General features: G+C 37.9%; 1 protein-coding gene across 1 annotated transcript in view; it reads left to right on the top strand.

The window, feature by feature from the left end:
* Positions 1 to 744: 744 nt before the first annotated feature.
* The window catches only part of MTMR9 (myotubularin related protein 9), a 52,411-nt gene continuing 29,234 nt past the window's right edge, over positions 745 to 23,921 (top strand). The window contains exons 1-2 of the mRNA XM_001373496.4: positions 745 to 1,675; positions 7,525 to 7,633. Of these exons, the coding sequence (XP_001373533.1) occupies positions 1,494 to 1,675; positions 7,525 to 7,633 (291 nt within the window). The 5' untranslated portion in view covers positions 745 to 1,493. The remainder of the gene's footprint in view (positions 1,676 to 7,524; positions 7,634 to 23,921) is intronic.

The following is a 23,921-nucleotide window of genomic DNA, read 5'->3' as shown; positions in this document are numbered from 1 at the left end:
TTCCTTTAATTATGAATTTGAAGAAAAAACTTTACTCTGAAAAGAGGCACATAATTGTAATGGAATATTATGCACTCTAAGATATAAAAGGAATGGATCCCGATGATCCTAGGTGAACTAATATACAGTGGAGTGAGAAGGACTAGGAGAATTTATATAAAGATGATGCCATTTGAAAGAAAAATAACTTTGAAAGACTTGAGAACTTTAAAACAATGCAATAACCAACCGCTTTTAGAGGATCTATGATTCATTCCGCTTGCCTATTCTTATGTTATAAGTTTTTGTTTTCTCTCTCCCCTCTGGATTTTTCATTGGTAGGGAAGAGGGTGGGGAGGAAATAGTAATTGACAATGCCAACATTTTTAAATGCACAAAAGTATAAACGAGTATGAATATTTAAAAATTAATGTGTAATTTGTTATACTTTTCTTAAATCAATAAATATAAATAATAAACAAATATAAAAATGCCTCATATGTGATCCTATAAATCAAAGGGAGTGGAGGAAGAGAGGGGAAGAAGCATTTAATTAAGCACCTACTGCTTTAAAAAAATGTTTTAGTGTTTGAACACCATAACAATCCTGCATGGTGGTTACCATTATTATCCTCATGTTGTAGTTGAGGAAACTGAAGGTTAAATGATTTGCCCAGGAACATATGCTAGTAGTCTTGAGGCTGGTTTTGAATTCAAGTTTTGACTGAGCCCAGGTCGGTGGCGCTCTCTTTACTGCATCACTTGGCTGATACTAAGTAGCGGCGCCTGTCTGGATTTGAAACTGTAGCTTCTGACTCCCGCTACAGTTAACTCGGTTACCACAATTTTAAAGCAAGGGTTTATAGTAACAACTTCCCGCACCTTTACATCGCACAGGGAAAGTTGTCAAGTGTCAGGGCCCAAGTTTAACACTGTGGCAGTCTAAGGCTTGGGGGTCCTTTATTCCAAGGCTGCTGAAGCTCTAGGGAGCAAGGAGAGAACGGACGAAACTTTGCACATACTTCCTCCCAGAAGAAGAAGAATCGGATAGGAACGTAAATCTGTACGCACGGTTTCCAGACACAAGACCAATTGATCTATTTTCGCTGACGCCCTCCGCTACTTCCGCCAGGAGTCTTTCGAAGTCTTTGGGCGTCAACTACTTCCGCCCTGAATCTACTGATGGCGCCGGGCGTCAGCCACTTCCGCCCGAAGTGGACGGCGGCCTAGAAATGCGCGGGGCTTGAGATCCCTTTTCCTTCCCGGAAAAGAACCCTTCCCCCTCCCCCCACCTTTTCCAGAGTCCCTCTGGTCAGGGTTGTCGGGAGAAGCACGCTCCTGGCGGTTTGAGACCCTGGCCTGAGGCTGGTGTGGGAGGCGGGGCCCTCCAGTTTAGGCTCGTGGGGCCGGCCCCTAAGCACTAGGGGAAGGGAGGAAAGATCAGGCCCTGCTGCTCCACCCTCTCCTCCACTACCTCGCCGTGACTTCCTCCGGCTTCAGGACCCCCGGCGGCGATGGAGTTTGCGGAGCTGATCAAGACCCCGCGGGTGGACAACGTGGTGCTACACCGGCCCTTCTACCCAGCGGTGGAAGGCACCTTGTGCCTTACCGGCCATCACCTCATTCTGTCCTCTCGGCAGGATAACACCGAGGAGCTGTGGCTGCTCCATTCCAATATTGATTCCATTGAAAAGCGGTGAGTCCTGCTCAAAATTTCCCTAATGTCCCTAGTGTGAGCTTGTTGGACAGATGATAATCTCACTGGGCTTCAGTTTCTTCATCTGTTTAAAAAAAAAAAAGGTAGGAACAGTTTGGTCTCTGAGGCCCTTTCCAGCCCTACTTGCTCTTTATCGTGCCGCTAATTTGTCTTTTACAGTTATCTGCATATTCTTCCCCTTTGTTGTAAGCTCCTTGAGGGCTGAAACTGTCTGCACTTAACAAATGTTTATTGATTGATTTGCATTTCCAGGATTTAGCTGCGAGCCTAGAATGTTGTAGATCCTTTATAACTGAGGAAGCAGCTTTTTTCTTGTCTCGAAAATAATTTCTAAATCTGAATTGTAGGAAACAAATGGAAAATGGGGAAAAACGGCCTAAGAGGAGAACTTCTTGTCCATCTACATACATCTCTTATTAGTAACCATTCTATCTTAGCCTCATTTCGAGAGACCTGTCTGATCCTTTATTCTGTCTCATTTTCTGAATCCTGCCATTTGACTAGTGTGTTATGCCATGCCCTCAAGGCATAATGGTCCCATTTTTGGTTTATAGCTTTAAACTTTCTCCAGAATAATTAGTTAATATTAGCCATGCAAGTCACTTCCTTTTTGTTGTTATTGTTTGGTTGGTTCTGGGTCCTCCCTTCTTTGATCTTGGTCACTTTATCAGTTTCCATAGGTTCAATTATCCTGTCTTATCCTGCCCATTCTCAGATTTACACATCTAGCTCTAGTTTCTTTACTGAACTTCAGACCCTCATCACCAAATCCCTATTGGAAATTTGGGACTGAGCAACTTATAGACATATCCAAAACATCATTATCATCCCCTTTCCTCCATTTATCTAATGAACTTTCTTATTTCTGTCAAGGATACCACCATCTTTCCAGTTAATCTAATTCAAAATCTCAAGAGTCATCCTTGACCTCTCAATCTGCCTCATGTCATGTAAACAATTTTGTATCACTTCTTATTTCTACCTCCACAACCTCTTCAATTTGATTATTTTGGTAGTATTGTCATTTGTTTGTCCTTTTAAAAATTCTCTTTCTTCTTCAGTCCATCCTCTAAAGCAGTGATATCAAACTCAAATAGAAATTGATTGATTTAGAAAACCACAAATCAACATTGTCTATGCTGTATTGTATGTCTAATTTATTTTCTTAAATATTTCCAAATTACATTTTAATCTGGTTCACTCCTTCGACACCTGCCCTACACAGCTGACCCAAATAATATTCCTTTTTTTTTTTTTAACCCTTACCTTTCATCTTAGAATCAATACTGTATATTGGTTCTAAGGCAGAAGAGTGGTAAGGGCTAGGCAATGGGGTCAAGTGACTTGCCCAGGGTCACACAGCTAAGAAGTGTCTGAGGTCAGATTTGAACCCAGGATCTCCTGTCTCTAGGCCTGACTCTCAATCCACTGAGCCACACAGCTGCCCCCCCCCCCCAATATTCCTAAAACACTGTATCACTTCCCCCTTTCATAAGCTCTAGAGCAGGAGTCCCCAAACTTTTTACACAGGGGGCCAGTTCACTGTCCCTCAGACTGTTGGAAGGCCGGACTATAAAAACCTAACCCTAACCGGGCAGCAGTATACACAGTGTGGAATCCCTTCCCCCAGATTGCTGCTCACCATGCTGACATCTTCCATTGTGCAGCCACATAATCCTTTGCTGAGTGCCAGGCAAAGGATTATGTCACTGGAAGTAGTGCTGTATGTGAGCAATGCCACGGTGCCACCACATACAATGCTCCTCTCACTGAGCACCAATGAAAGAAGTGTGGTGGGGGCTGGATGCAATTTGGGGACCCCTGCTCTAGAGGCTCCCTCTTTTTTTCAGATCCTCTCTTCTGTCTTCGAATTGATACTGAATATTGGGTCCGAGTCAGAAGTGATAAAGCTAGGCAATTTGGGTTGAGTGATGGCTAGGAAGTGTCTGAGCTCATATTTGAACCAAGGTCCTCACATCTCTAGGCCTGGCACACTATCTTTTGAGCTCTCTATCTGTTACCTAGCTGCCCCCAGTAGCTACTTTTTATCTCTAAGACTTATAAAATCTTCTGGCCTTTAAAACCCTTTACAACCTGGCTACTTTCTATATCTGCTGTAACTTACTACTATTCATGTTCTACCTATAGTAATTCTAAATTGGCCTTCTTGTTCATCACACAGGACATCCCATCTTCCATCCTTTGCACAGGTTGTTTGTAACATTCTATTAGGTGAGATAATACAATTTTTGTAGTCCCTTCTGCTTACACTAAACAACACATGAAAGAAAGAAGTCTTCCCTACTAGAGCTTGCACTAGAAAAATTATGAAATAGAGACCATTTAGTTCCTAGCCACTTCTCACTTTTGCAATCTTCAGCCCTAGCTGTTTTCAAAATTAAAATTCTTATTTCCCCTGAATCTTCTTGGACTCGGAAATTAGACTTATAGAATGTTAGAAGGAAAAAAGATTAGATATCATCTAATCCAACCCCTTCGTTTTGTAGATGAGGAATATGAGGTTCAGCAAAAGGAAGTGATTTGCACACCTAATACAAACTACCTATTCAGGAGGACATGTAAAGTTATAAACTAAAAATCTAAACATTTGACAACAACCTGATGTATTTTGTAAACAGGGAACACTTAAGATTTTAAACAAGGATGCTTAGAAAAGCAGTGCCTTAACAGGCATAGATCTCTAATGGTGAAATTCCTGGTGGGAGAGACCATTAGTGAGCATAAGAAGGCCTCTGCCTCCAAATCATACCATATAGTAAGATGGCTATTCAGGAAACCTTGTTTCCTAATACAAGTAAATAGTAACTTTGTACCTGGCTTTTTTTTTTTTTGCTTCATATATTTATCACTTGACCCAAATTGAGTGCCTGTGTGTTCATGCTAAGGTTTGCAAAGAGGTATGACAACTTCCTGCTTTCTTTATACCCCAGCCTCTAGCCCCCACATGAGCTCCTCAGCTTATATTCCAGTAGAGGAAATAAGTTACACAACTCACTTGAACTTGTTTCATTCCTCCCTTTCCCTTCATCATCTTGACTATTCTTATTACCTCACTTCTCTCAATACCTTTGTTTTCTTTTCTACCAACTTCTATTCAAGAAGAAATAAAAGGGAACATAAGCTTCAAACCATCATAATGGAGACACCCCCCCCCCCCCAGTTACTTATTACTTTTTACATTTGGTAAGAGGCCTAATTTTTTATCTATATCTGTTTGTATTGTCATAGTTATATTTAAATTTCATTAATTTTGTACCTAAGAAACATTTTCATGTCCCCCCCTTTTCTTGGTCTTGAACAGTGATTTCATCTATGTAGATATACCTTCCACTGATGAAGATCTTCCAGAAGTAGCCTGTTACCTTTATTAAAAGACCTAGAAAAAGAGTATTGAGATCCTAGTGTAAAAGGTTCTAAAAAAGCAGTAGGTGATCAACTCTTTTTATTTGTTTAAACCCTTACCTTCTGCTTTTGAATCAATACTATGTAGTAGTTCCAAAGCAAAAGAGTGGTAAGGGCTAGGCCATCAGGGTTAAGTGACTTGGCCAGGGTCACATAGCTAGGAAGTGTTTTTGAACCTAGGACCTCCCTTCTTTAGCTAGGCCTGACTCTCAACCCACTGAGCTATGGAGCTGCCCATGGAATCAACATCTCTTAAAACCAGTTTTTTTCCTGTGCTGTCTTGATGACAGTTTGTAGGAGGTTTCTTAGTTGCCAGTTGTCAAAAAAACAACAACTTGGTAACAACAACAACAATAATAATAGCATTCATATAGCACTTACTATGTACCAGGCAATATGCTAAGAGCTTTACAAATATTACCTCATTTGGGAATCACAACAACCCTAGAAAGTAGAAGCTATTTTTATTCTAGACTTACACTTGAGGAAACTGAGGCAGATTACAGTAAATGACTTGCCAGGGTCACACAGCTAGTAACTGTCAGAGCACAAATTTAAACACACATCTTCCTGACTCCAGGCCCAGCTCTCTGTGCACTATGACACCACCAGTTGCCCAACTGATGATAATGCATTTGCAGTGGCAATTTTGTAGGGATAAAAGCTGGTCTTTATGGTGGTGTATATACAGTTAAGTTTTACTAAGAAGCCAATCAATCTCTTCTGGAGACTACTGTACTGATGGAACTGAATAACATCATAGAGTGTGTTAGGAGCTTGATGTCCTGGGGAAAGGGAATTCTCTCCTATTCCTTGAGAGCAGTGTAGTAAAAAGTGTAAAGTAATGGGAATTTCAGGTTAACAAATATCCTTCTTATGTGGCTGTCCTTCCCTCCCCCCCCCCCCCCCCCCCCGGAACTTTCAAATTCTCTCCCTTTATAGAATTTGGTTGGTCAAACTAGAAAGATATTGTGTTGGCTTAGTTTATATTATATAGTACCAGTAATGAAAACAGAAAAAATCAAGCAATTATTTATAATCTAAGACACTTTAGACTGCAGGAAGGCTAACATGGAGGATATTAAGCAAAAGGAAGCTGGCCAGTTGCTAAAGAGAAGGGAGAAAACATGTACCTACTCCATTCTGGAGACTACTAGACTTTTTTTTTTAACAGATATTATTTCATTTGACCCTCCCTTAAAATAAGAATTTTTTTTATCTTTTATCTTTACAGATTATATTTTGTAGGGAAATTGGGAATTACTTAAGAAGTAATCAAGGAAAGGAATAAAATAATTTTTGAACTTCATATTCTTTGAGTTTTCCTGAACATAAAAATTAAATTAATACTGAACACTGCCTCTTAGGAGAACCTCTAAAGCCTTGTTTTTATTTGTATCTTTCCCAGTGCTTTTATGTCAAAAGCCTCTGTATAAATATTAATTCTGTGCCTGGGTGAATGACCAAGATTATAGAAGTAGTACATTATAGATCTGATTAAAATACATTGTTTGTATAAAGTAGTCCACAACTTTTTCCTGGACTTGTAGTCTATGTAGTTATTTTAATACAGAAACTACCTGATTAAATACTCGAATTCTCTCTTTTTTCTACCCTCTATTCAGTATCACTAATATTGTTAATTATTTTGTTAAACAATTTTTAATGGGAAAGAGTTGCTGTTGGGTAGTGGTAAAAGAGAAACCATGAAATGTCAGAAGAAAATTCTAATACAATAAAAACTTAATTAATTTGCACTTCTAATTTAGATTTTTATAACAAACATGGGGCCTTTCTTCAGTTTATTTTTGTTTTATTAAATAATTTTTCCAAAGTGCAAGTAATAGGGGCAGCTGGGTAGCTCAGTGGATTGAGTGCCAGGCCTATTGACCTTCTAAGTTCAAAATCTGATCTCAGATAATTCCTAGCTATGTGACCCTGGGCAAGTCACATAACTCCCATTGCCTAGTCCTTACCATTCTTCTATCTTAGAACTAATACATAGTATTAATTCTAAGGCAAGGAAGGTAAAGGTTTAAAAAAAAAAGTGCAAGTAATATAAATAAGATTATAGAAGAAGGCTACTGAATTTTGGAAGTATGAGGAATAAACAATTATGGTGAGTCATTCTCATCTATTTTTAAACTTATCTCCTAATGATATCTACTAGGTGTATTAGTCTAATTTTAATTACTGTGTATATATTAAAGTAACAAAATATTTGTTTGAAAATACTTTTTAGTTCACACTTTATGGATTCCCTTCCCCCAATTAATCTGAGCTTAGATTTTATTGTATCTAGTTGTTGGTAGTCTTAAATAGTTAGATTAGTACTTTTTCATAGTTTAGAGTTTTCTACCTAAAATGTTTCTATTCATCCCTGAACATGGAATACTATATTTCAGGTTTGTGGGATCATTGGGCACCATAATCATAAAATGCAAAGATCTGCGGATTATTCAGTTGGATATTCCTGGAATGGAGGAATGCTTGAATATTGCAAGTTCTATTGAGGTAAGAACTCTGTCAAAGAAGCTGTGGTTAAGGAACTAAGAAAATAGAAATTTTACTTACATTCTTGTCAACTGCAAATAATAGAGGTCCTACTATCTGACTTAAACAGCAAAAAATCTTAGTCTAATGTATTCTTCTTTATAAAGTTCAGAATTTAACTCGTTTCTAATCCTGATTCAGTGTTATAATCATATTCCTAGAAATTATTGGTTTCTAGGAAGTTTTAATGGTTTTCATCACAATTGAAAATTCCCCATCAGTCTTTTTGGATTCCCAGCTCTGGCACTGACTTTTTCATTTGGGGAAGTTGCTTGCCCTTTGAATCTTAGTTTCCATATTGTTAAAATGAAGCAATTGGCTTCAAGTTGACAAAAATGATTAAAAGCAAGAAAATTTAGTCTTGGTAGGGTTGTGAAATAAGCAAGTATCCTTCCTGGGTAGTAGAATCATGATGATTTAGATTCTTTTTGGAGAACATTCTAGCAGTACAAAGTAAAAGTTGTAAAAATAATCATGGGGGGAAGGGGGCAGGAACCAACAGCTTAAATTTCCATTACAGGAATACTAAAATAAATTAATACGGTCAAAATGTATGTCTGACCTAAATGTTTATGGTCTGACCATAAATCAGCAAGCAGATAGATCAAATACCTCTTTTATAGTTATGGCTAGGAAGGAAATTCTTAACCAAAATAGAGGGAAAAGCTGATCACAAATGATAAAATTGGTAATTTCTGTAACATGAAATTGAAAAGCTTTTGCATGAACAAAATATAATCAGTGTAAAAATGAAGCTGTTTGGAAAAAATTTTTGCATGAAATATGATCAGTCAATAAGCATTAAATGTCTGCAATATATGAGGCATTGTGCTAAGTACTTGGGATACAAAGAAAGGTAAAATACTCTCAAGGAGCTCACAGTCTAATGGGAGAGAGAACATGCAAACATTTATAAAACGGAATATACATTTGAAATAATCTTCAGTAGGAAGGCACTGGAATTAAGAGAATTTGGAAATGGATTCTTATAAAAGATAGTATTTTAGCTAGGACTTGAAGAAAGCCAAGAGTTGGAGACGAGGAGAGAAAAGATTCTAGGGAAGGAGCATAGCCATTGAAAATGCACAGAGTTGATTTTTTTTTTTGAGGAACAGTAAGGTCACTGGACTGTAGAGTATATAGACTGACATAAGGTATAAGAAAGATGGAAAGGCAACCAAGTTATGATGGACTTTCAGACATGGAAAAGTTTTTTATATTTGATCCTGGAGATGGTAGGAAACCATGAGAATTTATTAAGGTTGGGATGGATGATATAGTCAGCCCTGTGCTTTAAGAAAATCATTTGTCAGTTTGATGGAGAATGGATTGGAGTAGGGAGAGACTTGTGCCAGTTAGGTCAGCCAGCAGTTCATTGCAGTAGTCCAGGCATGAGATGATGAGAGTTTGCATTAGGATGATGGCAGTATCAAAGGAAAGGGACATAGACAAGAGATGTTATGAAGATAAAGTCAACAGGTTTTCTGAACAGACTGAATATTGTGGAAAGGAGTCTAAGACAATACTTATGTTATAAGCCTGTGTGACTAAAAGAGGATGTTGGTATCCTCAAAAGCAATAGAGAAGTTAAGAAGAGGGGAAGAATTTTTTCTCCCTAAATCGGTAGATGATGAATTCAGTTTTAGATATATTGACTTAATTATGTCTGTGGGGTATCCTGTTTGTGATATAAGGATAATTTTAGGGTTGTGACCTAATCTAAATTAATTTTGGTCAACAGGAAATATCCCAAATAAAATACCCAAATCAGTTATCAAATTTATGGTGGTTTAATTAATATAGAGGAAAGGAATTAAGGAGACGGGAGAGGGAAAGGGTGTAGGGTTTCTCCTGCCTGGTCTGTGCCAGGGGAAGTTCAAAGTCCTCTACCACAAGGTCTCTGAAGATTAGTGGCTTTCTAAGAGGGTAGTGCTTGGAAGGTAAAGGAGAAAGAATCAGCCTAAACTCCGATAGAGCTCAGTGTAACAGTTAAAATTTAGGAATATGGGGAGACTGAGGCAGGTAGAAATTAGTTTTTCTCTGCAAGGAGTATTATATTTTTAAAGGTTTATTAAAGATTAAGGATTAAAGAATATACAAGTAAGAAACATGTGCCTAGGCCAGAGGCCTAGACAAAATAACCTCACATCATGGAAGAGACGCGTCTGCTCCAAAACGGAAGTCCAAAAAGAGCCCCAAAAACCTTTGCCACCAGCTTAAATCCTTCCTCGATCTTGGCCCACCTCAGAATTCCCGTGAGATTACAAAGCATTTTGGGGAAGTGGAGCAAAGGCTTGTGAGGATTGTAGTCCTGTATTCAAGTCTATTTTTTACATTCCCCCGTTTGATCGTTTGCAAAAAAATTAATTTTTTTTCCAAAGGATCATGAAAACATAATCAATTTAAAGATTACAATAATTTGATGATAAGAGAAAAAAAACAAACAAACCCAATATTGCTGAACGCATTGACAAAAAGCCAGTTAGGGGGCAGTCCCCTTTGGCATGAAAGTACAGATACAAATGAATGTTCTATCAACCACACCCAAAGTTCAATTTTGTGCAACTTGTGGTCTGGAGGCTTCTTCATGGTGGCTTCTCTAAATAGTTCAGTTTCTGGATTCGGAGAGGTAGCATCTTCTTTACCTAAAATTCTTCTTAAAAGGAATTTAAACTTTGCAATTTAAATAATATTTTTTTTTTACATTTCCCCGTTAAGAGGGTGATTAAAAAACCGGGATCACTTAGGGATGCATGGCTGAGGTATGAGGTATATGAACCAATTGGGAAGAGATATTAAAAAGACATCAGAAAAATCCAAATAAAAAAAGAAAATATTGGATGAAAATATAGACTAGCAAAATCTTATGTGTAAAAATTCCAAGTAGAAGAAAAATAAATCTGTAACAGGTCCTTGAATCAGGGCCCAATTAAAATGATCTAAGCAATGACACATTTACCCAGTCAGTAGCCAGGACTACAGAAAGGTACCACACGAAGAGAGGCAGAAAAGGGGACCAGAGTATATAAGCCAAGGTTCCGGGAGCGAAGTTTGAGGTACTTGGTAGAATGTGGAACAAAGAAGACCTGCTTTTAACACATGTTAAATAGCCGCAACCTCGAACCCCAAACACGTTCAAGTCCTCTTTGTCTAGGCTCAAAGCGACATCAATTTCACCAGGATTGGTTGGTCTCTTTGACCTTATGCTCTATTGGCACTATGCAGTGGCTCTTTTGTGCATATCTTGTCCTGGAATCAGACAGAATCATTAAGCAAAGTCCCATAATTTATTTAAATAGGGCATGCATTAGCAAATGTATTTCATACTTGTAGCACTGAAAAATCAAAAGGTTAAAGAAAAACTTAATGCTGGTGACATGTGCTTCAAATATAAAAAGGAGAGAGAAATAATAAAAAAAAACTGAAAAAGTATATTGCACATGCAAGAAAAATATAATAATAAAAGAGCTTTAAAATTCAAAAATATAGCTTATAATCATTGACACACTGTCAGCTGAGAAAATATAAAATGCAAGGATTTCTCACCAAAAATGAGATCCATTTCCTCTTAATATCTGGCCATGATCACTGTGAGTAGAAGGCAAATGAATTGAACAAGGTTAACAATTTTTCATTTTTAAAAATACAGTAGTACAAATATGTAGTTATCAATATCCCCAAAATTCTCAATAGCCCAATTAATTACAATAGCAAACAAACACACTTTCACATTTCACATAAGTTGCTGTATGACATTTTTAAACCTATGAATTGATGGACATTTGTCACAATTTTTTACAAACATAGCAATCCTTCAACCTTGGTAATAAACATATTTTTAAACAAAGTAAAACTCATCTTGGGTTAAGAACATGATCAAGAAATCTATATATATCATTCTGGTGGAAGTTAAATAGTGAGCTGAAGAGTATAAATAAAGGGTTGCTCCTTTTTTGGAGGCTTATAGGGATACAAATGCCCTGAGATTAACTGCCCAACTTCCATTCACATGTGGGAAGGTTGGGGGTTTATAAAATGTATTTTACTTCAGCTACTAGAATGGGCCTTAACCTCGTGGTAGGGGCAGGCAAAAATAACCAGATTGTTAAAAAAAAAATTCCAAAAATCATATTTAAAAAACCCTTAAAATCAAATCATTTGAGGTATTTAGCACATTAAAATTTTCCAAGGTTGTTCTACAATTATAACCAGTCCTGAAGTCCATCTATGTGATAATTTACAAAGTCAAAATAGAAAGGCTGTTTTTTTTCATATGGGCTTAATTACAATAATATTTGTTCAGCACAGTTATAGGGGAAAAACAACAGAATTTCAAAACTCAGTACATTCAAAATAAATTCAATCAACCTTCAGTTCAAGCAGAATAATATTGAATCCAGTAATATATGAACTTAAAATCACAAAGTTAAACCATAACAAAAAATGCAATAGAAATACAGAGATTTTTTATAAACCATTGGAGTCTGAAATGCCTTAGAATATAGCCTTAAAATCATAACCTCCAGTCTTTAAAGTTCCTTAGGTGTGTGTTTTTTTGTTTTGTTTTTGTTTTCTTTTAATTAATTATCCATTTAAATGTCTACTGTCCGAAGGCAGAGTGGTAAGGGCTAGGCAATGGGGGTTAAGGGACCCGTCCAGCGCCCCATAGCTGGGGAGAATCTGAGGCCAGATTTTAACCCAGGACCGAATGTCTTTAGGCCTGACTCCCAGTTCGTTGAGCCACCCATTTGCCCCATCAAAGTTAAAGTTGAAACTTTGGGCTGAATCTGCTCCCTGACAGGCAGGTAAAATCAATGAAATTACCAGAAGAGTCAAAAGATATCCTTTTAAACAGCCCATTGCTTTTTAAGTTTCTGTTTGAAAAATCTGTTTCTTCTCCTCTCCCTTGCTCTCTCCCCCTGCTCTGATACCTCCTCCTGCCCCAGTCCACGTGGAGCCCAGGCTACCCACGTGGAGTCAATACCCCCGCCCACTTGGAGGCTTAGTCTAAGGGAAAATTGCCCATTCTCCTTTCCTTCTCGTCTCTCCCCTCTGCCCACGTGGCCAATACTGTTACCAGCTGTTCGAAATGAGTCCTGAGTGATCTGCTCCAAGGATCTGGGTGATGAGCCGTCTGGGTCGGAGGCCAGATGGATGAGAGACAGACCGCCGGGGTGGGTAGGGCTGGGAGCTCGGGTACCAGGTGAGAGGCCAGGAGCAGAAGCAGGAGCCGGAGAGAGCTGCAGGCAGGAGCTGATCAAGATGGTTTTCTAAAAGGCATCTTGGAGATAGTGACTTAAAAAAAATCATTATCTAGGTTAAAAAATTTGAGAAGTTCTCATCCAATCTAGTGGTCACCAAAAACTGTAACAGTTAAAATTTAGGAATATGGGGAGACTGAGGCAGGTAGAAATTAGTTTTTCTCTGCAAGGAGTATTATATTTTTAAAGGTTTATTAAAGATTAAGGATTAAAGAATATACAAGTAAGAAACATGTGCCTAGGCCAGAGGCCTAGACAAAATAACCTCACATCATGGAAGAGACGCGTCTGCTCCAAAACGGAAGTCCAAAAAGAGCCCCAAAAACCTTTGCCACCAGCTTAAATCCTTCCTCGATTTTGGCCCACCTCAGAATTCCCGTGAGATTACAAAGCATTTTGGGGAAGTGGAGCAAAGGCTTGTGAGGATTGTAGTCCTGTATTCGAGTCTATTTTTTACATCAGTAAGATGCCTCACCTGAACTAGGCTACTCAGCTTCTCCCAGTATAGTATCAAGGAAAACTCACTGCCAAACTGGATAATAGCTGCTACCACACCAAGATGCCGGAACACTTAGCACGCTCAGCAAGCTGCCACCAGCCACCTCTGTGCCTTAAGAGGCCAGAGAGAGGAAGTGACACGAAATATATAGACGATTTTGCATCACTTTCCTGAGTCTCACCTGTACCAATGGTAGCTTAAGCTTGACTTAGGATAGCCCAGGGGTCTGTCAGTTGTTTCTGATTTGTCATTTGCTAGCACATGTATATAGGCCATCCTCCTAGATACTTAATCCTTAAGTATGGGTGTAGACATTCCTGATTTTGTTAGACTAAGTAGGGTAGAGTAATCTAAAGTTCACAATGACCTGGAACAGGCTACTGGAGATTCAAGACTGGAAATGAACAGAGAGATTTAGGCTGGATAAATAATTTTATAATCATCAGCATAGAAGTGATCATTGAATTCAAGAGAGCTGATGAGATCAACAAGTGAAATAGTATAGAGGGAGAAGAGAAGAGGACTCAGGACAGAACCCTATGGGACCACCACAGTTAATTATGACATAGGCGATGAAAAAGCAAAGGAGACTTAAGAAGCACTCAGATAGATAGGGGGAGAATTAGGAGACAGTGGTGTCAAGAAAATCTAGAGAAAAGTATCAAAAAGAAGATGGTAATTGACAATGTCAGTCTGCAGAGAGGTCAAGAAGGATGAGGATTGAGAAAGGGCCATTAGATTTAGCAATTAAGAATTTGTTAGTAACTTTGAAGAGAGTAGTTTTGGTTAAATGGCAAGGTTGGAAAACATTTTAAAGAATTAGGAAGAGAGAAAGAAAGAAAGAAAGAAAGAAGTGAAGGCATCTTTTGTCAACAGCCTTCTCCAGTTTAACCATAAAAGGGAGGTGAGTTATGAGAATGTGGGTAATGGGGACAAATGGATCACATTAGAAGTTTTTGAGGATGAGGGAGATATAGGCATGTTTGGAAGCAACAGGAGCAGCCAGTATGGCGGGGGGGACTGAAGATAAGGGCTGAGAGTGGGGATGACATGATAGAGAGGGAACAATCTACTAGAGAAGATGGGAGGGAATGGGATCACTTGTACAAGTAGAGGAGTTTGCCTTGGCGTAGAGAAAGGCATTCATTAGGTAAGACAGGAATGGAGGAAATAATGGCCGAAGATATATAGATGATATGAGGTAAGGAAGTGAAAAGAGGAAGCTCTTGGTAAATGGCTTAATTTTTTTCTGGTTCTCAGCTGAGAGAGTAGGGAGGTAGGGGAGTAAAGAAAGATGAAATGGTTTGGAGGAAACTCTGTGTTAAGGGAGATATTGAATTAATAATCCAAGATAGAGTAAAAACACCGAGGAAAAGCAACTGCTTGACTACAGGGGTTAAGGGGTTATGACTGAGGAGAGACTCTAAATGAACACTCTAATGCAAATACCAACAACATGGAAATGGGTTCGAACCAAGAACACATGTGATACCCACTGGAATCATGCGTCGGCTATGGGAGAGGTGGTGGGAAGGGGGTGGGGGGGAGGAAAAGAAAATGATCTTTGTTTCCAATGAATAATGTTTGGAAATGACCAAATAAAATAATGTTTAAAGTGAAAAAAAAATCCAAGATAGATAGGAAATAAACACAAATGCCTAAGACCAAAGATCATTCCTCAATGGTTTAAGCTGCCAAGGATATTGAACACACAGTTCTGAAAAAGTACTGTAAACTATTATCATATGAAAGACTTTTCCAAAACACTAATAAGAGAAGAAATATAAATCAAAATAATTTTGAGGTTTTATCTCACAGCCAGGAAATTAAAGTCGACAAAAGATGGAAATTGTCACATTGTCAGACATACACACTATTAGTTGGTTGAGCTTTGATTTCGTTCAACCGTTCTAGAAATCAATTCAGAACTATGTAGTGAAAATAACTAAAATGCCCACATCCAGATAGAGATTCCATTAGTATTATATGGCTAAGTGGTGAGAGATAGAAAGAAAGGTACCATATACCCTCAAATATTTATAGCAGCTTTTTTGTGGAGACAAAGTAGATGTCCATTGATCAGGAATGTAATAAAATATTACTTGACCAAAAGAAGCAATGACTATGAAAAACTCCAGAGGAGCAGTTAGTTAAATGATAATTATGCAAATTGAAGTAAACAAAATCAGGAAAACATACGCAATGATTATAATTAAATTTTTTTTTAAGTCAAAACTAAATGTAGCATAATTATAATGAAAAAGGCTGATCCTGAAGAAAAGAGGAGAAAATGCACTTCTGTCCTTTTTTTAAAGAGGTAGGCAATTTTGTATTGGCAGTATTGCCTATACATTGAGGCTTGGTTTATGCATTGGTTTATTTTATATAACTGCTCTTTTCCCCTCTTTTTGTTACAAGTGATGACTCTCTGAATAGAGACAAGGGAGGAACAAGTTTAGAAATGAAGTTGACTCAAATAGAAGATAGTGAAGTTTTTTAAAGTTGTATATATTTAGGACCAACTATCAGGAATATCAAGAAATCTGGAGAAACTATGTATGAAATAATGCAAAGTAGAAAAAACAAAACTGGAATAAACAATTGTGATCATATGAGGAAAAGAAAATAACCCTAAATTTGTACTCCTCCTCCCCATCCCATGGGAGCCCCACATACCCTGTCCACCTGGCCACCCACTGCTCGCAGCCCCCTCCCCACATACACACACCCTAGGCTGGGCTGGGGCATGGCCACGGCGCACTACTGCCCAGGTGGGCCCTGAGGCACGCTGAGCCCACATGCGGCTACATGTCATAAAAAAATGGCTACATGTGTCAGTGCTGACACACATGTCATAGGCTTGCCATCACGGACTTAGAAGGTTAAGGGTAAATCAGACTAAGATACCTCATAAATACATTATGGGAGTTTGTTAGCTTTTTAAACAGCTAACTTACTGTGAATCCTTTTCTAATTAAAACAATCTTTTTTTGTAAAGTGAATGACTATAAAGGTAATTTTAAGGTTGTGACTTAATCTAAATTAATTTGGTCGCCAGGGAATATCCCAAATAAAATACCCAAGTCAGTTTGGAAATTTTATGGTGGTTTAATTAATATAGAGGGAAAGAATTAAGGAGACGAGAGAGGGAAAGGGTATAGGATTTCTCCCACCTGGCCTGTGCGGGGGGAGTTCAAAGACCTCTGCCGTGAGGTTTTTTTTTTTTTTTTTCAGAAGATTAGAGGCTTTCCTAAGAGGATAGTGTTTGGAAGGTAAAGGAGAAAAGAATCAGCCTAAACTCTTGAGAGAGCTCAGTGAAGATGCCTCACCTGAACTAGGCTACTAAGCTTCTCCCAGTATTGTATCAAGGAAACTAATCGCCAAACCCGGACAATAGCTGCTGCCGTGCCAAGACTCTTAGCATGCTGCCACCAGAGCCACCTCTCTGCGAAAAGAGCCCGGAGAGAGGAAGTGATGCGAAATATGTAGACCGTTTTTACATCACTTTCCTGAGTCTCACATGTACCAATGGTAACTTAAGCTTGACTTAGGACAGTCCAGGGGTCTGTCAGTTGTTTCTGATTTGTCATTTGCTAGTACATGTCTGTCATAGGCCATCCTCCTCAATCTAAAGTTCACATAATTACCCCTGATTTATCTTATCTCTTTTTAAGAACCTGGAGTATGAATCATTTAAAATTTGTTCTGAGAGATCACACACAACATATGCCATTTAAACCAATTCTTGTGGTCTACTTAGGATTTTTAAATTGCCTATTTGAAACATTGTAACCCAATTATGCAATTAACATAATGGGTGCTGTATTTTTCTGAATAATTTTAGAAATGCACTGACTTTTTTCCTGATCTTCCATTATCTACATCCAAATTTTGAGTCAAGATTGTGATTGTCCTGTATATTAAAAGGGGGCAGGAAAAGCAAACTGCTATTCAACATTTTTATGCTAAATAAAAGGAGTTTCTGTAACATTGAGTAGAGGAATTACAATGATGTTAAATGGATTGGAATATTGCTTTGTTAACAACTGGACAACTCATTAAAATGTAACTGGTGCATCTTCATTTAGATCCATTGTGTGGTTATTATTCAGTGAATTTATAGGATCATAGATCTAGGGCTGGAAAAAATCTCAGGGGCAGTTCAATCCCTTCATTTTATAGGTAAGGAAACTGAGGTCCAGAAGATTTTTTTTTATTCAAAAATTTCTATTTTCCAATTATGTATAATAACAATTTTTCAAAATTATAAGATCCAAATTATCTCCCTCCCTCTTTTCATTCCCCTCTCTCAGAAATAGTAAGCAATTTGATTTGGATTATACATGTATTACCAAGCAAGATATACTTCCATATTGGTCATTCTTTTAGGAGAATACTCATAAAATCAAAACCCCAAAATAAGATGGTAAATAAACTAATGTGAAAGATAGTATGTTTTGATTTATATCTGACTCTTAACAGTTCTTTCTCTGGAGGTGGATAATATTCTTTATCATAAGGCCTTCATAATTGTCCTAGATCATCGTATTGCCAATTGTAGCCAAGTCTTTTGCGAATTGATCAATGTACAGTATTGCTGTTACAATGTATAGTGTTCTCCTCGTTCTGCTTATTTCTCTTGCATCAGTTCATATAGATCAGCGGTTCTCAACCTTTCAATTTGTAGCAATGAGAATACATAATGCATATCAGGTATTTACATTCCAAATCATAACTGTAGCAAAATTACAATTTTGAAGTAGCCACCAAAATAATTTTTTGGTTTGGGGTCACTGCAACATGAGGAACTGTATTGCGGGGTCATGGCATTAGAAAGGTTGAGAACCACTGATATAGATCTTTCTAGCTTTCAGAAATCATCCTGCTTATCGTTTCTTACAGCACAGTAGTATTCCATTACCAACATATACCCAATTTGTTCAGCCATTTCCAATTGATGGACGTCCTCTCAATTTCTAATTCTTTGCCACTACAGAAAGAACTTCTATAAATATTTTTGTATATGTAGGTCTTTTATCTTTTTTTGTGATCCCTGATATACAGACCTAGGACTGGTATTACAGGATCAAAAGATACACACAGTTTTATAGCCCTTTGGGCATAGTTCCAAATTGTCTTCAGAGTGGTTTATCAGTTTATGACTCCACCAGTACTGCATTAGTGTCCCAGTTTTGTGAAATCCAGAAGATTAAGCCACTTGCCCCAAGGTCTTATAGGGAGGATCAAAAGCAAGATTTGAATCTTTACCCTTTACAAGTTAGAATAGTTTGCACCACTTCTAGAATAGGTTCACTTAACAAAGAAAGAAAAAAGAAATGTCAATGTATCAAATTCAGTCAATTCAGTTATCTTTATAGAGAAATGTGCTCCTATCTTCCTTTAATAAGGAGGTTTTTTAGTATTAAGATAGGATATGCATTTATTTATCTACACTATTGCCTGCTCTCCCTTGTAATAAGTAACATACATGCATTTGCAAGATCTCTGTGTCAGGATTTGAAGAATGCTGCTTGTGACCTATAATGATTAAAATAGTGGAAGACATAAGCTGCAGTAGATATAACAGTGGTTGTTAAAATTGTGACCGCAGAAAATATGTTTTCAAGACAGTGTCTTGTTTTTTAAATCAAATATAAGGTGGTCACCAGGGAAAAATTCCCAAATATTAAATATCCCCAAGTCAGCTGGGTTTTTATAGAGATTTTAATTAATACAAATGAGGAATTAAAGAAAGGGAGACAGAGAGAGAAAAGGAAATAATGAGAAAAGGATAGGCCAGCCCAGGTCAGCCCTGGCCAACCCAGGCCCAAGCCCTAAGAGAAAGATTAGTCAGTCCTTTATCCACTCACCACAAGATTTGTCCAAGCAAAGATTTTAGTGTTCAGAGAGAGACTAGCTCAGCTTTGGCCGTCTTCCATCTCCAGAGAGAGTTCCTCTGAGCTTTCACCAGATGAATCCTGAATCTGAATGTCCCCAGCTCTCTCTGAGCTCCCTTTTAAAGCGAATTTTCTCCTATGTCACCTCCCCTAAGTTCTTACATCTACCAATCACAGTAGACGTTTTCCAAAGGACAGACCATTCTTAATTCATACCTAAGAAGGCTTAAATTTTTTATTAAGTTCACACCAGAAAACCTGAGTAAGTTGTCACCTCTTTGCTCCTTGTAAATTCACAAGTTGCCTGACCTTTATAGGTACTTAGCACCCTTTTGTATTAGATCTAAAAATAGGCACAGCTTAAGAACTTTTGTCTTACTATAAGTATGGGTTTAAGTATTTTTCATTGTTTAGTAAGGAGTTTACAACTTTATCTTCCCCTAGGGCATGCCCAAGTAGGGGTGGAGTAGAGTTCTTACATTCCTGATCTAAGTTCCTTCATTGTTTAAAATGGGGAATGGTCTTAACCAAATCTTATGAAGTAGGGTCTGAGAATTTTTAAGGTTCACAATCCAACCTTATGAAGTAGGGTCTGAGAATTTTTAAGGTTCACAGACCCATGGTTGTAATACCTCCTCATAAGGATCCCATTATGTTGGCTGTCTTAAGCTCCATATACTAATCAGTTTATCAGCCATAGACATTGAATTAAACCAGTTGTATATTTTGGCTACATCCATTACTGTAAATCTGGGAAGGAATTCTGAAGTCATTAAGGCCTCTACCTTACTTAAATCATAGTGCTGAAAAGAATGAGTTGGGCTTTAAGTCTTTTCTTTTTCAGATTGGTCTAAGTATGTTTCAAATTTGTTTTAAAAAATTATATAGACATTATGGAGGAACCTAGGACAATTTAGACCCACTGAGAAAAGGAGCCATAAAAGACATGCTTGCAAGTTTGCCTGAGATTTCTGGCAAGGTCCAAATCTCACAGCTGGGAGCTATTGTTTGGCTGAAACTCAGATAAGAGGAACCCTTGAAGGCTTCCTCTCCAGATGGTCATAATAAAACCTTGAGCTATTCCTTATTTTGAAGAGCAAAGAAGCCTTTGTAATATCATGATAGAATGACCCAGACTTTCCTTTTCCCAAGTTACTCAGAATAGATTAGCTGTCACTCTTTCTCAATTTGCTTGTGTTTATAGAGGAGCCCTAGAAATGTTTTGGGTAGAGTAATTTCACAAACAGTATTTTATGGGAAAGCAAAACCTCTTAAAATGATGTAATGCTTAATACTCTACTTTCTATAAAAAAATCTTTTTCATCATAATGAATGAAGATCATGCATAGCTCTGTCTGAACCTTCTTTGTATCTCTCCTTCTCTTCTTCCTTCCTCTATTTTTCTATCTACTTTTTCTCTCTATGTCAGAACCCTGAATCAACAAGACAGAGTGTAGTAAGTGAAGGAATACACACGTTTTAGATAGTTTCAGAAATCTTTGGTAACAGTGTGCATGTTCTGTCGAGAATTTTCTAGATCATTGAGTATTAAGTATCACCATTTCAGGTACAGGATGGTTTTAGGTTTTTTTTTTTTTCAATATCAGATTATGGTGAAAAAAAAATTTTTTTTTCCACAATGCTGGGATGGAAAACATAATCATAACAAGTAGAAATGTTGGTCTTTTTTGCCTGGTAGGCTGGTGGCCACATTGACTGATCACAGTCTTGAGCCAAAAATGGATAATGTATCAGTTCTTTCTCGTTTGCATCATTGTAATCATTGGTAGTATTGAAAGTGTAGTGATAATTTTAGTGTTTTGACTTAAATCTAAATTAATTTGGTCTCCAGGGAAAATTTCCAAATAATAAAATACCCAAGTCAGCTGGGAATTATGGTGATTTTAATTAATATAGAGAGAAGGAATTAAGGAAAGGATGGAGAGAGAGAGAGAGAGAGAGAGAGAGAGAGAGAGAGAGAGAGAGAGAGAGAGAGAGAGAGAGAGAGAGAGAGAGAGAGAGAAGGAAGCTGAACTGAACTCAAAATCTAATTGCACTCTGAACTGAATTCAATTGCCTGAACTGACTTTTTTAGCCTCCTTTTAAAGAAATTTTCTCTTATGTCACCTCCCCTAAATTTTCACGTCTACCAATCACAGTAGACACTTTCTCCAGGACTGCCTATTCTTTACTTCTCACCTTCTTTGATTAGATTTTCTCCAGGACTGTCCACTCTTTAGTTCTCACCTTCTCTGGTTAGATTATATCTTCTGAGGTACTTCACACTTCTTTGTTTTTTTTTTATATATATATTTTTTAATTTTATAGTATTTTATTTGATCATTTCCATGCATTTTTCATTAAAGACAAAGATCATTTTCTTTTCCTCCCTCCCACCCCCCGTGGCCGACGCGTGATTCCACTGGTATCATATGTGTTCTTGACTTGAACCCATTGCCATGTTGTTAGTATTTGCATCAGAGTGTTCGCTCAGAGTCTTTCCTCTGTCATGTCCCCTCAGCCATTGTAGTCAGGCAGTTGCTTTTCCTTGGTGTTTCTACTCCCTCAGTTTGTCCTCTGCTTTTGGATAGTGTTTTTTTTCTCCTTGATCCCTGCAGATTGTGCAGGGACATTACACCGCCACTAATGGAGAAGTCCATTATATTCGATTATACCACAGTGTGTTTGTCTCTGTGTACAATGTTCTCCTGGTTCTGCTCCTCTCGCTCTGCATCACTTCCTGGAGGTTGTTCCAGTTCACATGGAATTCCTCCACTTTATTGTTCCTTTGAGCACAATAGTATTCCATCACCAACATATGCCACAATTTGTTCAGCCATTCCCCAATTGATGGGCATCCCCTTATTTTCCAATTTTTGGCCACCACAAAGAGCGCAGCTATGAATATTTTTGTACAAGTCTTTTTGTCCATTATCTTTTTGGGGTACAAACCCAGCAGTGCTATGGCTGGATCAAAGGGTAGACATTCTTTTATCGCCCTTTGTGCATAGTTCCAAATTGCCCTCCAGAATGGCTGGATCAGTTCACAACTCCACCAGCAATGAATTAATGTCCCTACTTTGCCACATCCCCTCCAGCATTCATTACTTTCCATAACTGTCATGTTAGCCAATCTGCTAGGTGTGTTCACACTTCTTTGTTAAGCTTATCTTTTGTGAGTTACTTGACCTTTTTGTGATTAATTCAACTTTTGTAGGTACTTAACACTTTTTTGTATTAGATCTAAAAATAGACTTAGCTCAAGTTTTAGTTTCACTATAAGGTATGAGTTAAGTACCTTCATTGTTCAATCAGGAGTTTACAACTTTATCTTCCCCTAAAGTATGTCTAATTAGGGTGCAGTAATTTCCAAGTTCACAAAAGTTAGGCTGACTCAGTGATGCAGTGTTCCCGGACCTGCTTATCTATTGGTGATGAGGAGAGAAGGCACTCAAATCTGTAGCTTTGTATTACCCTATATTCCTCACATAGCAAATTGTTCCCTACCAGTCTGTACCTGGAAATTGTCATGTACTTGCTACTTTGGGGAGGAATTGAGCTGTAATGGCCCATACCCTTTTACTGATACACACTTGTCCCAAATTGTCTTTATCTCATTACAAAGTTAGCAATAAAAACTTGCAAAATAAAAATCTTGAAGCTATTACTGATACAATTATCGGCCTGTCAACATATTGCTGTCTTCACATACTTTAATAAACCCTTTAGTTCTCTTTGGCTTGAATTTTTCCTTGTTAATCAGAGTAAAAACCTGAAAAAAGAATTTTCCTTGCAGCAGTTGGAAAATCTTCCTGCTAGTGCCCTTCCTCTCAAACAATTTTATAATGAATTACTTTGTATTTCTTGGTCCTTATTCTGTGTATACTTATATATTTCTTTGGTTCTCTCATTATCATATAAGATCTTTGCTTGTAGAGATTATTTAGTTATTTTGTACTTGTATCCCCAGGCCCTACCACCTAATAAGCACTACATAAATACTTGTTGATTAATTAGCTGATCCTAATTAACCAACCTTTTTCTCCCTCATCTTATATCACCTAGTATGCTTCCTACCACTATATTCTCTTTCACCTATAGCTCACAAGATAGCCCTTATTCTTGCCTTTATATACACAAGTAATCTGATTCTATCACCCTTCTCCAGCAGATTTCCCCCTCTATCAATTTCATTCTCCCATTTACTTCAAACTTTCCCTGACTATTAACTGTTTTTTATTGCCTACAAACATGTCTATGTCTCCCTTAGCCTTAAAAAAAACTTTCATTTGGGGGGCAGCTGGGTAGCTTAGGGGATTGAGAGCCAGGCCTAGATGGGAGGTCCTAGGTTCAAATGTGGCCTCAGACATTTCCCAGCTGTGCGACCCTGGGCAAGTCACTTAACCCCCATCGCCTAGGCCTTACCACTCTTCTGCCTCCTTACTTTCCCTTACCCTCATAGCCAATCTGTTGCCAAGTCCTGCCAATTTTTATTTTCTTAACATCTCTTGCATATATCACCTTCTCTCTTCTCACACTGTTACCACCCTAGTGCAGATTCTCATCACCTAATGCCTACATTATTCTGATAG

Source organism: Monodelphis domestica, chromosome 1 (genome assembly GCF_027887165.1).
Source record: "Monodelphis domestica isolate mMonDom1 chromosome 1, mMonDom1.pri, whole genome shotgun sequence".
Lineage (NCBI taxonomy): Eukaryota > Metazoa > Chordata > Mammalia > Didelphimorphia > Didelphidae > Monodelphis > Monodelphis domestica.
The sequence above is the reverse complement of the archived record's forward strand: the minus strand, read 5'-3'. Positions and strand labels throughout refer to the sequence as shown.